This window comes from Pistacia vera, unplaced genomic scaffold (genome assembly GCF_008641045.1).
Source record: "Pistacia vera cultivar Batoury unplaced genomic scaffold, PisVer_v2 Contig538, whole genome shotgun sequence".
Lineage (NCBI taxonomy): Eukaryota > Viridiplantae > Streptophyta > Magnoliopsida > Sapindales > Anacardiaceae > Pistacia > Pistacia vera.
Genome location: NW_022196377.1, coordinates 265,962 through 283,091, shown reverse-complemented (window position 1 = coordinate 283,091; position 17,130 = coordinate 265,962). Strand labels below are relative to the sequence as shown.

General features: G+C 34.8%; 2 protein-coding genes across 2 annotated transcripts; both read right to left on the bottom strand.

The window, feature by feature from the left end:
* Positions 1 to 5: 5 nt before the first annotated feature.
* LOC116107418 (serine/threonine-protein kinase STY13-like) lies at positions 6 to 5,913 on the bottom strand (the record flags this gene model as incomplete). Its single annotated transcript, XM_031393694.1, has 6 exons — positions 5,678 to 5,913; positions 4,280 to 4,412; positions 1,005 to 1,200; positions 603 to 724; positions 359 to 514; positions 6 to 104 (listed from the first exon to the last, which is right to left on the bottom strand). Coding segments are annotated over exons 1-6 (942 nt in total), but the record flags the coding sequence as incomplete, so codon positions are not given.
* Positions 5,914 to 13,191: 7,278 nt separating this feature from the next.
* LOC116107416 (homeobox-leucine zipper protein ATHB-40-like) lies at positions 13,192 to 14,756 on the bottom strand. The gene is made up of 3 exons (XM_031393692.1): positions 14,595 to 14,756; positions 14,192 to 14,499; positions 13,192 to 13,434 (listed from the first exon to the last, which is right to left on the bottom strand). The coding sequence occupies exons 1-3, from the start codon at positions 14,692 to 14,694 to the stop codon at positions 13,192 to 13,194; spliced, it is 651 nt and encodes a 216-aa protein (XP_031249552.1). The 5' UTR covers positions 14,695 to 14,756.
* Between the last annotated feature and the right edge of the window lie 2,374 nt (positions 14,757 to 17,130).

Here is a 17,130-nt window from a genome sequence, read left to right as displayed (position 1 = left end):
CTGATTTCTTTAAATTCTGGCCGAGCTTTTGGGTCCAGTGCCCAACAAGATTTCAATAGAGGGACAATATCCTCTGGAAGATCCTCCACGCTAGGCCTTATATTCTGAAAGAATGACTCATGTTACTCAAATTAATGTTAAAGAGATTATAAAAAGGATAATCCTCCATTTTAATAATGTCTTATTGAGTGAAGAGTCAGGTTTACTTCAAATTTTATCACTTATGGATTTCAGGGAAAATTTTGTATAGTACTATGTGTAGAAAACAATTTCTGGAAGAAAGGAAACTTTAATCTTAAAAATTGGGCTGAAATCTTGCAAGTTTTTGGTGATTAAAGTTGGAAAGTTACGGACATACTTTAGCAGCGGCATACGCTACTGACATGCTTTCCTTCCCCTTGAAGGGAACTGTATTTGTGAGTAACTCCCACAGAACCATTGCGAAGCTATATACATCCACCTTGTGGTCATAATGTTTCTTCACTCCGATTGGAATAGGGTCTTGGCTGAATATCTAATTCAGAAGAGAAAAAGAATTAGATTTAACAGAATGATCTGTGATCGTACTCAGTAATGATACCAAAAAACAAAAGACAAATTACCTCTGGAGCCATCCATCTATAAGTACCAGCTTCACAAGTCATCTCATCCATAACTTCCTCCCTAGCCAACCCAAAGTCACCCACCTTAATATGCTTTTTATCTTCTGTCAGGAGTATATTACCTGAGACAAACGTGGTGAATATATGAGAAGTAGAATACTGAAGAAGTCTCAAGTCTCAACCATTTCAACTATTGGTGAGGGATAAAAAATATTTGAGCTATTCACGCATGTAGGAAGTAAAAGAAATAATGACTAGGTTCTCAAGTATTTGGAAAACGAAAAAAAAAAAAAAAATCATTAACGGGAGGAGATAAGGTCCAAACGAAAACAGAGCTCCAGACTTTACTGATCAGCTGCTCAACCAATGAACTGAAATCTATAACAAAAGAGAATTGGTTACTTGGCTTCAGATCACGATGAATAATGCCATTAGCATGCAAGTATTCCATAGCTCGAGAAATCTCCAATGCAAAACTTATCGAGAGCTTCAGTTCTAGACATTGCGGGCGAACACTCCATAGGTACTTCTGAAGATTACCACCCCCCATAAATTCAGTAATTAACATCATGGTTGGTTCAATACAGGCACCAACAAACTGCATTAGCAAATAAATATACTGAATTAGTGATGCTGTTAACTGAAGATCTACTAGAAAACAAAAAATAGCAGGGACTTCATTATGTGTACAGAAAAATTATTTTGTGAAACCAAAATATCTAATAGTCAACAAAACTTTTTGAAGTTAAAGATGCAGATAAATAAGTTCAGTTAATTGAAGTCCTAATTTGAAGACATAATGAAGATAAAAGAATGTTGTCCTCCAGGAGCCAATTGTCTTCTACTTTGAAAAAATAATCGATTTGCGACAGATTCATTATTCCAGAGGATATATCTTCCATAAATGAAGAATTATCTGTTAACTTATAAAATAATCAGTATAATGTGTACATCAAGGCAATCCTCAGACACCCTATAGTTCATTTGGGAAGCCATTTATGCGGTATTTTTAAACGTAGGATTATACAAACAAGAGTATGGTATCTGTTGGGTGAGTAGTCAGAAGTTCAATCTCGCCTCAATATGATTAGGGAAATAGGTATTCCTTGAAAGTCAAAATGGAAACTAAATATATTACTGATGAATGTGTAACTTCTGTACCTACATCTTGTCTGATAACTAGAGGTACAAGCTATGAACAAGGTTCAAGAATTATGGATAACAAATGCATATAAAGGAAAAAGTGTACAGTAGCTGATTCATTTAAATATCAATCGGTAATGATAATGATTGAAGATAATTTGGGGGAAGGATTCATGGTGGCATATTTTTTGCATTATACATGCTACTATGCAGTCTTGACCATCCGAAGCGCTTCGTTTCAGTTGTCTAAGAAGGGCATATCTACAGTTGTTTGAAAGATTATGCATATGCAAAGAAAGTATTAATAATGATAAATATTAATCGTAATCCTGAAAAAGAATGCTTGATAACGCATTCAAATTCTCAAATGTTAAGGTAAAAGAGTATTCTTACAAAATGTAGATCATCTGTTGTTTATACTGGTATGCATATAACAGGAAAAAGTCAGTTGTTACCTTAGAACAGAAAGTTATAAAGAAGTTTAAGTTGTTTCTTCACCATTCTATCTGGTTTGCAACATATTTGAAAGAGGATAAACGAGAAAAACTAAATCACATGTGTGTTAATATACTTATATATGCATATATATAATAGGAAATAAAGAAGAATACCTTCAAAATATTTCCATGATTTGTCCTTGATAGCAGGGTGACCTCCCTCTGAAATTTCAGTTTATATTTACGATTGAGAGCAGGTGTCTTATGCAACTGTAATATTTTCACGGCAACAGGCTTGGACTCATAACTAACATTATATATGATCCAGCAAGCATTAGCATTAAAAAATCAGGATGTGACATTTTAGATTATGACAGAAATAGATTACAAGACTTAAAGATGTTTATAGAGCACATACAATAAATATATGCCTAATCAACATTCAGTCCAAGGCTGGTAAATTAGCACTTTGTATAAAAAATTACTTGGTTCAACTTCAACACATGTTTTAGAAGAAAAAAATTAATACTACTCATGTTCTCCTATATGCATAATCTTATTTCTGCTTCAATACACTTCAAAGATTCCCCCATAACAATTTCTCCAGTCTGTTGATGCATTTACCTTGGAGAAAATTCCTAATTAGACTTTTTCACTGTGATTTATATGCAAAAGCTCTGATTTTTCAATTTAAATGATCATTTTAAAACTACAAAATCTGCTGTCAAAAGAATACCATATTATGCTAGCTCCACAAGTGGAATGAGAGATTAAATGGGGCAGGTAACTTATTATATCGGAATATTACCAAAAAAAATTAGGCAAGCATTGCCGGTTGGTGATCCATCATATCAAACTTGAACCTCCCAGATGAAATTCTACAATCATCTTAATGCCACGACATAAAACCCAAAATACTAAACATCCGCATGGAACTCCAATCGACCAGCTAATGTAATTAAAACCTCAAAGTTCTTCCCATAATGTAACANTACTAGAAAACAAAAAATAGCAGGGACATCATTATGTGTACAGAAAAATTATTTTGTGAAACCAAAATATCTAATAGTCAACAAAACTTTTTGAAGTTAAGGATGCAGATAAATAAGTTCAGTTAATTGAAGGCCTAATTTGAAGACATAATGAAGATAAAAGAATGTTGTCCTCCAGGAGCCAATTGTCTTCTACTTTGAAAAAATAATCGATTTGCGACAGATTCATTATGCCAGAGGATATATCTTCCATAAATGAAGAATTATCTGTTAACTTATAAAATAATCAGTATAATGTGTACATCAAGGCAATCCTCAGACACCCTATAGTTCATTTGGGAAGCCATTTATGCGGTATTTTTAAACGTAGGATTATACAAACAAGAGTATGGTATCTGTTAGGTGAGTAGTCAGAAGTTCAATCTCGCCTCAATATGATTAGGGAAATAGGTATTCCTTGAAAGTCAAAATGGAAACTAAATATATTACTGATGAATGTGTAACTTCTGTACCTACATCTTGTCTGATAACTAGAGGTACAAGCTATGAACAAGGTTCAAGAATTATGGATAATATATGCATATAAAGGAAAAAGTGTACAGTAGCTGATTCATTTAAATATCAATCGGTAATGATAATGATTGAAGATAATTTGGGGGAAGGATTCATGGTGGCATATTTTTTTCATTATACATGCTACTATGCAGTCTTGACCATCCAAAGCGCTTCGTTTCAATTGTCTAAGAAGGGCATATCTACAGTTGTTTGAAAGATTATGCATATGCAAAGAAAGTATTAATAATGATAAATATTAATCGTAATCCTGAAAAAGAATGCTTGATAACGCATTCAAATTCTCAAATGTTAAGGTAAAAGAGTATTCTTACAAAATGTAGATCATCTGTTGTTTATACTGGTATGCATATAACAGGAAAAAGTCAGTTGTTACCTTAGAACAGAAAGTTATAAAGAAGTTTAAGTTGTTTCTTCACCATTCTATCTGGTTTGCAACATATTTGAAAGAGGATAAACGAGAAAAACTAAATCACATGTGTGTTAATATACTTATATATGCATATATATAATAGGAAATAAAGAAGAATACCTTCAAAATATTTCCATGATTTGTCCTTGATAGCAGGGTGACCTCCCTCTGAAATTTCAGTTTATATTTACGATTGAGAGCAGGTGTCTTATGCAACTGTAATATTTTCACGGCAACAGGCTTGGACTCATAACTAACATTATATATGATCCAGCAAGCATTAGCATTAAAAAATCAGGATGTGACATTTTAGATTATGACAGAAATAGATTACAAGACTTAAAGATGTTTATAGAGCACATACAATAAATATATGCCTAATCAACATTCAGTCCAAGGCTGGTAAATTAGCACTTTGTATAAAAAATTACTTGGTTCAACTTCAACACATGTTTTAGAAGAAAAAAATTAATACTACTCATGTTCTCCTATATGCATAATCTTATTTCTGCTTCAATACACTTCAAAGATTCCCCCATAACAATTTCTCCAGTCTGTTGATGCATTTACCTTGGAGAAAATTCCTAATTAGACTTTTTCACTGTGATTTATATGCAAAAGCTCTGATTTTTCAATTTAAATGATCATTTTAAAACTACAAAATCTGCTGTCAAAAGAATACCATATTATGCTAGCTCCACAAGTGGAATGAGAGATTAAATGGGGCAGGTAACTTATTATATCGGAATATTACCAAAAAAAATTAGGCAAGCATTGCCGGTTGGTGATCCATCATATCAAACTTGAACCTCCCAGATGGAATTCTACAATCATCTTAATGCCACGACATAAAACCCAAAATACTAAACATCCGCATGGAACTCCAATCGACCAGCTAATGTAATTAAAACCTCAAAGTTCTTCCCATAATGTAACACTAATCTATATACATATGTTTGATAAAATATGTATATAGATTAGGTGACACATCATCATTATTATAATACATCTCTAGAAACAGACAGTTTAATAGGAGTTCGAAACAGATAAAATTTACAAAAGCTAGAATAAGCAACAGAACAACCATTTCTCTGTATTTTATCCTTGGTGAATCAACCTCAAATTCCTTTTCTACTCAAAATAAAAGAAATTGCACATGGACTGACTTTCCCACAAAGCAAAGAAGATCAAATTTGAAGATAGCATTGTTCAGTTACTCAATGATGAAAAAATAAAAACCTAAAATATTTGCACTAATATCGCAAATTAACATCTCAAAGAGCCAAACACCAATCCAATTGAACTCATTATACATCCTTATCCCTCAAAGAGTTTTGTCATTACAGGAAAAAAACCAAAATTCCACTACCAAAGTTAGTCCTAAGTCAAAAGAAAACAATAAACACAACAGTCAAGAACACAAGATAAAAGGACAAGAAAATTCAAGAAGATGCAGTCATGCACACAATGTAAATATTTATCGAACGCATGAAGAAAAAAAGAAGAAGCAAAACCTACATGCCTTGGTGAACGATCGAATAAGACCCTTCACCGGTCACTTTGCCAAGCAAAACATGTCGGGGATCAACCAACAAAGAATTATGAATATTGAAAATAAAATCTTCTTCTTCTTCTTCTTCAGCATCCAACGTTGTTGTGAGTGGAAGGAAACTTGTGGTATTGCTCATGGTTGAACCACAGTAAGACAAAGAGAGTTGAGACAACTCTCTGTCTTTGCTCACAAAACTTTCCATAATTTTGACAGCTTTGTAATGAGGGGTGCAAGGGAACAGAGAATGTAACAAATAGAAGAAATGAGGAATTTAAAAAGAGAGGGAAGTTTTGGAAAGTTAATTATCTAAATTATATGTACTTATTTAGAAAAATATTCATTAATTACTTTAATAAATGATTAATTAAGTTTGTTTGTGGTAAGGTGACTATCCCGTTTAAAAGTGAGTTTATGCGTAATATTGGGGTTAATAAGGGTAAATGAGAACCCCAAGGGATTGACCTGATGGTTAAGGAGGTTTGTTCTCTTCTTTAAGTTTTTTGGTTCAAACCTTGAGACTATATTACAATAACATTATAACTTATCTGGTTCTTTAGGCTTGTACAGTATTGAATGGATCCCCATAATTAGTTAAGGTGTGCGCAAGTAAGCTTGGACATCCCGGTTACCCAAAAAAAAAAAAAAAAAAAGGGTAAATGAGTCATTTGATATTTGGGTTAATTTACTTAAACAAGTAAAATGACCAGCAAAGTAATTTTGGAAATAAATGAGCTGTTTCCCCTTGTTTCCAACTTTTGTAATTATTTTTGTAAGTTGTAAACAAATGGAAATACTTTATCAAGATTCAGTAATATATGTCTAACCTTATCCTTTGTATGTATGAATTAAAGTCAAAGGTTTGAAGATTTTCCAAATCTTTAAACATAAACTTATTACAGCAGAGTATGTTGTCACTTATGACAAGTTGATAAATAAAGCATAAACTTATCATGTGTTTCCCATCTCGTGTACCACCTTATTATATGGAAACTGATGAAATACGGAAATTATATTCAATCAAAAAGAATATATAGTAAACTGAGAAGGTATTTATTTATGGAAGAAGAGCAAAGTAAGGTGGAAATGAAAAGTGTGGAGCATAAGCAAACACAATAATTAAGGCAATGTTTAGAGATTAGCCCTCCATAAGAGTATGTTCTTATCTACAGTTGTTTATGGGAGTATAACTTTATTTAGAAATTTCCATTTGTGTGTTGAGCTTTGAAATTTGAGGTGTTTTGGAGGACAATCAAATGGGCTGTTCACACTTTTACATTACCAAAACAAATGCACATGGGCCGATCCCAATTTTTCTGTAAGATTAATCTATATCACTCTTTGCCGCACTCTTATCAACTCTTACTAGTTCTTTGTGTAAGATGAAAATGAGAATGAGAATGGAATGGGATGAGAGAGGGAATGAAATAATGATTCCTATATTTGTTTCTAATATAAAATTACTAATAAGAATTAAGGTCATACTTTCTTTCACCATTGCGTTTCAGTCAACAGCTCGAAAAAATAGATCATCTCTCTCTTGTACTTCACATGTCGATGTTGTCGAGACAACTCCCAACAATAACAATTGTCACCAAAACAACATAAAAGTACTTTAATTTAAAGATATTAAATAATAAAATAAATAAAAGTTAAATATATTTATTTAAGGGGCAAAATATAAGTTTTGAACTCAAAGCAAGGACATAAAAAAAAAATCATATTTAAAGTGAGAAATTTCTTAAGAATGAATGGATATTGGAAGAAACGGCGATTCCTTTTATAATAAATGAGACATTATACTCCATGGGATCATAATGTGTAGCAAATTCAAGGTTAGGTATGAGAGCAGAGCTGAGCCGCTTGCAAGTGGCTCGAGCTCGACTCAAGATTTACTTGAAACCAGCTCGGCTTGGGATGAGCCTAGTGCGAGCCGAGTTGGCTCGACTACAGTGTCAAGCCGAGTTCAAACACGGTACTACTCGGCTCGTAAAGCTGGCGAACTTGAGCCAACTTGAGGGTATATTTGCTAGGTTTTAAAGTAATAGGGGACCGTATGAATTTATGATATGTTTTAGTTTTAAAAAATTGCAAATCCACCCATATTATATCAAAATCGATTTGGGAATTGGTAAATCAAACTCTAAAAAGCTCTCTCTTTCGCTGATTTACTTTGTTTGTCATTGTCTTTTGTTAGCCGTCTCTCTTTGCCGTTTTCCCTCTCCTCCGACAAATCCTTCTGCTTCTTCTCGTGACTCTCGTCTCACTCTTAGACTCTCAATCTCAGGTAATGTTTATTTACAGCCTCTCAAAGTCTCAGTTTCACTCACACTCTCAATCTTAGCCTCTCAATCTCACTTTCGTGACTCTCGTCTCACTCACACTCTCATTCCCGTCTCACTCTCAATTATAGTTTATAATTATACAAGTTTGTTTTGCATCTTGCTGAATAAGCTGTCATTGATGCATTCTACAGGTAGCTACATAAAGAGAAGCTCATCTAGGACTCCCTTTGAAAATGGCGGGTCAAGATTCGTTCAAGGTCGGGGTGAAAGCTAAGCCAAGCCGCTCGCGCTCTGCTCAAGATTTACTCAAAATCAGCTCAACTTGGGACGAGCAGAGTGCAAGCTGAGCTAGCTCGACTACTGTGTCGAGTCGAGTTCAAACACGGTACTACTCAGCTTGTGAAGCGCGTGAGCTTGAGCCAAATCGAGGGTTTATCTGCCAGGTTTTAAAGTAATAGGAGGCCATGTGAATTTATGATATATTTTAGTTTTAAAAAATTGCAAATCCACCCATACTATATCAATTGAAATCAAAATCAATTTGGGAATTGGTAAATCAAATTTGAAACAAACGCAAATTTACTTTGTTTGTCGCCGTCTTTCATTTGTCGATTTACTTTGTTCGTAGCCGTCTTTCATTCGCCGTATCTCCTTCGCCAATGTCCTTTATTCGTCGCCGTCTCTCCTTCGCCATTTTCCTTCTCCTCCGACGAATCCTTCTACTTCTTCTCATGACTCTCGTCTCACTCTTAGTCTCAGACTCCCAATCTCAGGTAGTGTTTATTTTACAGCTTCTTAAAGTCTGAATCTCACTCACACTCTTAGTCTCGTATGTTACTCTCAGTTCTAGCCTCACAATCTCACTTTCGTGACTCTTGTATCACTCTCACTCTCATTCCTGTCTCACTCTCACTCTCAATTTTAGTTTATAATTATACATGTTTGTTTTGCATCTTGCTAAATAAGTTGTCATTGACTCATTCTATAGGCAACTGCTACTAAAAGAGAAGCTCCTCTAGGACTCCCTCTGAAAAGAGCTGGTCAAGATTCGTCAGAAGTAAGGATGAAAGTTGCTCGGCTCAAGATTTACTCGAAATCGGCTCGGCTTGGGACGAGCTGAGTGCGAGCCAAACCAGCTCAACACTGTTTGAACATAGTACTACTCGGCTCGTGAAGCTCACGAGCTTGAGCCAGCTCAAGGGTTTATTTGCTAGGTTTTAAAGTAATAGGGGGCCATATAAATATATGATATGTTTTAGTTTTAAAAAATTGCAAATCCACCCATACTGTATCATACGAAATCAAAATCGGTTTGGGAATTGGTAAATCAAATTAGAAATAAAACCTAACTCTAAAAGCTCTCTCATTTGCCAATTTACTTTGTTTGTCACCGTCTTTCGTTTGTTGTCCCTCATTCATCGATTTACTTTGTTTGTTGCCATCTTTCGTTCCTTGTCTTACCTTCACTGATTTACTTTGTTCGTCACCGTCTTTCCTTTGCCATTTTCCTTCTCCTCCAAAGAAAACGAATCTTTCTGCTTCTTCTCGTGACTCTTGTCTTAGACTCTCAATCTTAGGTAATGTTTATTTTACAGCCTCTCAAAGTCTCAATCTCACTCACACTCGTAGTTTTGTATGTTACTCTTAGCCTCTCAATCTCACTTTTGTGACTCTCGTCTCACTCACACTCTCATTCCCATCTCACTCTCAATTTTAGTTTATAATTATACATATTTGTTTTGCATCTTGCTGAATAAGCTCTTATTGACTTATTTTATAGGCAGTTGCTGCTAAAAGGGAAGCTCCTCTAGGACTCCCTTTAAAAAGGGTTGGTCAAGATTCGTCAGAGGTAGGGGTGAAAGTCGAGCCAAGCCGCTCGAGCTTGACTCGAGATTTACTCAAAATCGGCTCGACTTGGGACAAGTCAAGTGCAAGCCGAGCCGGCTCGATTACAATCTCGAGCTGAGTTCGAACACGGTACTACCCGATTGATAAAGCTCGCGAGCATGAGGGTTTATTTGCTAGGTTTTAAAGTAATAGGGGGCCATATGAATTTATGATATGTTTTAGTTTTAAAAAATTGCAAATCCATCGATATTATATCAAATGAAATCAAAATTGATTTGGGAGTTGGTAAATCAAATTAGAAACAAACCTAACTCTAAAAAGCTCTCTCTTTCGCCAATTTACTTTGTTTGTCCTCATCTCTCATTCGCCAATTTACTTTGTCTGTCGCCTTCTTTCGTTCGCCATCTCTCCTTCGCTGATTTACTTTGTTGGTTGTTGTCTTTCCTTCGTCGATTTACTTTGTTCATCACCGTCTCTCCTTCGCTGTTTTCCTTCTCCTCTAACGAATCCTTATGCTTCTTCTCGTGACTCTTGTCTCACTCACACTCTCATTCCCGTCTCACTCTCAATTTTAGTTTATAATTATACATGTTTGTTTTGCATCTTTCTAAATAAGCTCTCATTGACTCATTCTATAGGCAACTACTGCTAAAAGAGAAGTTCCTTCGTGACTCCCTCTGAAAAGGTTTGGTTAAGATTCGTCAGAGGCGGAAGCACAAGTACAACCAAGGGTGAGAATTCGAGTTGGCTCGAGCTCGAGCTCGAGTTCGAATTTGAGCTTCCGACTGTACTTCGAGTTCGAGTTCGATTCAGCTTTGCCAAGGTTGATTGGGTCAAGCTCGAACTCGAGCTCGTTGCTATAATAATCGAACCAAACTCGATTAGCCAAAGACTCAGCTTTGCTCGGCTCAATTACATCCCTAGACTTAGAGGCACAAGCAGAAGTACAACCAAGGGTGCGAATTCGAGTTGGCTTGAGCTCGAATTCGAATTCAAGCTTCCAACAGTTTTTTGAGTTCAGTTCGATTTAGCTTTTCCAAGCTTGATTGGGCTTGAGCTCAAACTCGAGCTCGTTGCTACAGTAACCGAGCCAAGCTCAATTAGCGAAAAACTCAGTTCGACTCGGCTTGATTACACCCCTACAAGGATATAATTAAAGAATAAGATTCCATCAATACTATGCTGATGTCAAATAATATGTAACTAAACTTTAAGTACATATGTATTGGCAACATATATTTATAAAGTGATTATCAATTAAGATCTAAGTTGAGTTAACTACCTTTGGGTGACTGAATGGTTCGATAGAGACTCTTGGGTGTATTACTCAAGAGATTTTAAGTTCAAGTCCCTCCTCGATTGCTAATATGGGTAACCATTGAAGCTCTTATTTGATTAATAGTTTCAGGATTCTAGGGGATTAGTTGACGTAAGCGTAAACTGGCTTGGACACCTCCAGTCATTAAAAAAAAAAAAAAAAAAAAAAAAAAAAAAGGATATAGGTTGAGAACAAATAGAATTCTGTAAATATTCTAGCACCAATTTTCAAGTTTCTAGTGTTGCCCAATGTCACTTTCTGTGTGCTACGTTATCTTAAGTTCATAGGTAAGACTCTTTTTTGGAGGAAAAAAAAAAAAAGTTGACTCTAATTGACTGGTGGGAGATTTTTCTCAAGGAATCTATATTATAAACATTTTATGTAAAGATTTGCTCAAAGTTTTTTGTGCAGGGTGCCCAAGATACAAGATGATATTTATTTGGAGAAGAAAGAGAGTATTACAAAGTAACTTTTTAAGGTAAGGCGTATATACAAAATTTCCTTAAATCGAATGGGCTGTTCACGCTTTTGCCTTACAAAAACAAATGCATATGGGCCGATCCCAATTTTTCTGTAATTTATATCACTCTATGCCGCACTCTATCAACTCTACTAATTCTTTGTGTGAGATGAAAATGAGAATGAGAATGGGATGGGATGAGAGAGGGAATGAAATAATGATTCCTATATTCGTTTGTAATATAAAATTACTAATAAGAATTAAGGTCATACTTACTTTCACCATTGCGCATCACTCAACAACAAATCGTCGCTCGTTTGTACTTCACATGTCGATGTTGTCGTAGGCGACTCCCAACAATAGCAATTGTCACCAAAGCAACATAAAAATACTTTAATTTAAAGATATTAACATTTAAATATATTTATTAAAATATGAACTTTGTACTCAAAGTAAGGACATATAAAAAAAATCATATTTAAAGTGAGAAATTTCTTAATAATGAATGGATGTTCGAAGAAATGGCGATTCCTTTTATAATTAATGAGATGTTCTACTCATGAGATCATAATGTGTAGCATATTAACCACCATTGCATGACCTGATGATAAAAGAGCAAAAAGAGGTTATATGAGCTCCTGAGTTTGAGTCCCTCAAGACATTAATAGGGATAGTCACTGGCCACTGAAGCTTTTACCCGACCAATAGTTTTAGGGCACTACAAAATTAGTTGAGGTGCGTACAAACTGGCCTATACACCATCGGTGAAAAAAAAAAAAAAAAAGTGTAGCATATTCAAGGATATAATTAAAGAATATGATTCCAACAATACTATGCTGACGTCAAATAATATGTAACTAAACTTTAAGCACATAAGTCTTTGATTATCAATTGTGATTCCAGTACCAATTTTCAAGTTTTCACTGCTGCCCAATGTCACTTTCTTTGTGCCACGTTATCTTAAGTTGATAGGTAGGCTCTTTTGGAAAAAAAAGTTTGACTCTAATTGACTGGTGGGAGATTTTTCGAAAGGATTCTATATTATAAATATTTTATGTAAAGATTTGCTCAAAGTTTCTGTGCAGGGTGCCCAAGATACAAGATGATATTTATTTGGAGAAGAAAGAGAATATTACAAAATAACTTTTAAGATAAGGCGTATATGCAATTTCCTTAAATAAGTGTTTCTTATCCTATATTATTTGGTTAAAAATTGTAATGGATGTCCTCTTTTCATACTTGTTTATAGCAATGGTGGGGTTATATATTTTTATTATATATGCTCAGTCATTATCAGTCAATATCTTTAAATATGTATATTCCTTTTCACATGAGAAATCATGTTCTTATACTTTTAAATAAATAAATTAAAAATAAACATCGATATTACATTTACACCACAACAACTAGTCAACTACTAGTTTCCATTCATACGACAAGTTTTTGTAGTTAAGTACATAGAGTGAAAGGCGCACAGCAGTGATATAATTACATAGGATAGTCATTAATTATCTACACTAGACTACTTAAAGCATTCTAATAAACATATAACTAATGCATCATTGCTTTGGCTTAATCAAACAATAGGACATAATCAAAGCCGTCATTGTAGTCGCTTGATGCGCTTTCAGGTGGCACATAGAAAATATCGTCGTATGTTTCAACGCCAAATTCCCTAAATAATGGAGAGTTCGCTGTTTCCATTGAGACTGTACTTGCTAGCGGACTGTTGCTTGATATTGCATCATTGGGATGCTCGGTCAACTCTTGGATCCTTGCCTGAGCTTCAGAGAGTTCCTGTCTCAGCATCAACACCTGCAATTCAAGTTACATTAGGCTTTCATATGTTAAAAGGCCCAAATCCAACAACCCTTTAAAAAAATATTCATATATGTGTACGGACGTTGTGGACTGTCAAATGAGGTGGCAGTATTCTGTCCCTTTGTCAATTCTTTTTGAATAGATAGATTAACGAATAACGAAACAGCATGGCATGGCTTTCTTCGAGCCCAGAGCTCATTCTCATTTCAAATATAAATGGCAGGCAGGCATTTGGTCCTTTTTTTTTAATGGTTATGACTTAAGATGCTTTAAGTCAGTGTCATTTTCTTTTAAATAACTCCACCAGTCATCAATTACGGAACGAAGCAAGCAGCTACCACCAACTACCATATATTCTTCAGAAATAATATATTAGTTTCATGTTGAGTAAGAATGTGAAATCATGTGTTAAATGGGAAAAAAAAAATACCCGGTTAATTTAAGACGGACCACTTTAATACACAAAGAAAAACGTGAATTACATATCCGGGTCCGTAATATCTTGAGTTAAGTAATATATGGTTTCATATAATATCTTGAGTTATCCGGGTCCAACTAATCAACACGTGGCAGTTACTCTGAAATGCAGTTCTCCCTGTTTGGATCGCGAGAAAGAAGAGGCCGGCCAACTCAACATGGGAATAAGTTTGATGGGTTGTATTTATTTTTCAAGAACATAAACTCAAGGTTACCAAAGCTTGATAAAATTAGAAATAGAAATTTAACATGAAAACTGAAGAGAGAAGTATACCTCATACTCGAGGCGTAATTTATCTAACATGATGCTGTCATGAGAAGTCTGTATTTGTGTAAGTTTTTCTTCAATCTTCTTGGTCTTCCAACGGGCCCGACGGTTCTGAAACCAAATAGCAACTTGTCGAGGGTCAAGATTCAGCTGGGAAGCCAGTTCTTCCTTGCGGTCCGTTTCCAGCTTCTGGTCGTTCACAAAACTTTCCTCCAGAAGAAGCAGTTGCTCAGCAGTGAGCTTCCTCTTCTTAGAAAGGCTACTTTCACCTCCTTTGTTCTTACGGCGTCTTCGTCGTTGTTTTACTTCTCCACCTAAACATGAACAAAAGTTTAAGGACAAACACATAACAATCAACGTAAAAGTATGCAAAAAATGATGAAAAGTGATTCTTCTTTAGGCTACTAACCTTGTTGTGAAACCACAAATGTATCAGATACAGCATCAGGGTAGAAAGATGAAAGAGGGAACATGGTTTCGGTCTTGGGATTCACGGACGTGTCCATCATCCACTTCTTTTGTTCTCTCACTTTTTGCTCTCTCTCTAAAACTCTCTCTCAAACTCGGTAATGTTATCAACTAAAGAAGTTGGTGATTTGGGAGTGAGGAGATGCTCTCAATTTATACTCAATTTCAGTATGACTTATGGAGTTCAGTTGTTCTAGAAGAGCTTGGAGTAAGTAGACTCGGTGTTTAGATAAATTTCAGCTATGCCATTCAGCATTTCAATCATATTGTAAGACAATAGTTGTCACTATTCTTAATTGTTTGATTAGCCCGAGACATTTACTACGTCAAATGTATATGGTAGAATACGTGAAATTCTTCATAAACCGTTATACGTCTTTTCAATTGAATTTCAGTATTTTATTCTATACAAGTTGAATTAAAAAAAATGTGTATTCACAACTTGTTTTACTTTTAATCTTTTAATTAATTACCAGATTGGGTTTGAATTATTAGTGTATTATAAGTGCTCACAAATTGATTAGAATAATAATTTTACAAGTTAAAAGGTGAACCATCACTGAATGACTTGATGGTAAAAGAGTAAAGAGATCTAATATGAGTTTTTAAGTTTGAGTCCTTATAGACATTAATAGAGGTGACCATTGAGGGAATTTATCCAGTCGTCAACTTCAGGGTCCTAAAAAACTAGTTGAGGTGTGCCTGAATACTATCTATTAAAAAAAAAAAAAAAAAAAAGAGTTAAGGGGTGAATTGGAAAATAAAACACAATTTTTTTGCTTCCTCTCACTTGCTAATCCACAGCATATCACAGTAAGTAGGTTAGTAGGGACTAGGAGTACTGGATTAGGCTTTCCTAATTAAGTAATTAATAAAGGATAAGAGGGCATTGTGGTATGAACAAGACCACACAAATTTGTAGGTTAAGTTTCTTTTAGTTTAAATGGTTGGGTTGGGATCCCAAACCTGACCACCTTGAAGTTAATAAACAAATTTGTACGGTTGGCCTCTGGATTTGGACATCTTAGTCACTTTTGTTGTTCAATTAGGTGGTATTCTCCATTTTTCTATATCTCTAATTAAAAGCCAAGCCACTGATCTCTTCTCTTCTCTTTAGCTTAGCCTGCGGCTTCAACCCAGTAGCTCATTCGTGGCTCGAGATGCTGAAAAACCTAAAATTTCCACAGTTATGTTTAGGGTGTGTTTGGGCACTTTTACCATCAAAAACCACTTTGTAGTCCACATAAACACCCAAATGGTTGGGGGACCGAATCTCTCTCTTGATCTCATATTGTTATTAAAATCGAGGGAGAGGAGAATAGAGAAAGATTATAAATCCATTAATCTTATTAATTAAGGTTGGTGAGAGCATTTCGAGGGTCTTCGAGATGTCGTCATTGTTGACGTTTTGTTTATCACTTGGGAGAACCCCTTTTTAGGTGCAATGTCTGCTAAACTGCAAGCTCAGATCATTTCTACTCTCTCATTGTGTCTGTCTATATAAATCTGTTTGAGCTAATATTTGAATTTTGTACTATGAGTTAAAAGATTTTTGTAAAATATAACCATATCTCATCTTTCCTTTTCATGATAAGTACAATTTTTATGCTTATAAGATGATTTCTAAAATTGTCATCCTGCGAATATTAATTAACTGATTGGATAGGAGCATGTATCTGACGCCTAAAATTAGACCCGTTCGCTTAATACATTAATAACGGTTCCACACACAGTTACTTAACAGAATGTTTGATTTTAAGTTGGAATCAACCAATTCATCCTTTAGGCAAAAAACTTCGGTGTGAAGGCAGTTTCTTATTTGGTTAAAACTTAAAAAGTTAGTAGGTGATGCCAAATTATTTGTGGTGGACATGAAGTCTGCAATAAAATGGTAAAAGTAGCTAGGCAACAAAGAACACCTATAATATTGTTGATATTGTAGAGTCAAATTCAATCCAAATTAGAATTGGATTAGGACATGGGTTTTCCTAATTTGTGTTCAAGTAGAATTGTTTTTCTTTTAGGAATACAATTAGGAATAAGATTATAATTGTATTAGGAATTAAAATATAATTCATATTAGGATATGTGATTTGGGTCCTATTAGGAACAGTGTCTCATGTATTACCTATATAAAGGGGTTAAGTGCTAGAGTTAGAGAACACAAATTGAATAGAAGGCAAAGCCACAATTAGAGAGTGAAAGCTATCAAATAGGGTTTAGTGAGTGAGCCAATTTGTGAGGCTTGTGAGAGATTCTTGTAATTTCTTTTCTTCTTCTTCATAGTGAAATTCCGTAGCAGCAAAGTGGATAACTCTCATATGGAGAGTAAACCATTATAAATCTTGTGTTTATGTGTATGGTTATTTTGTGTCCTTTGTTCATACTATTTTTTTTTGCTTTCAGGGATTTATGATTTGCTAGTATTCAATTAAATCCCCCCCAACAACTGGTATCAGAGCGAGGTTTGAGGAAGA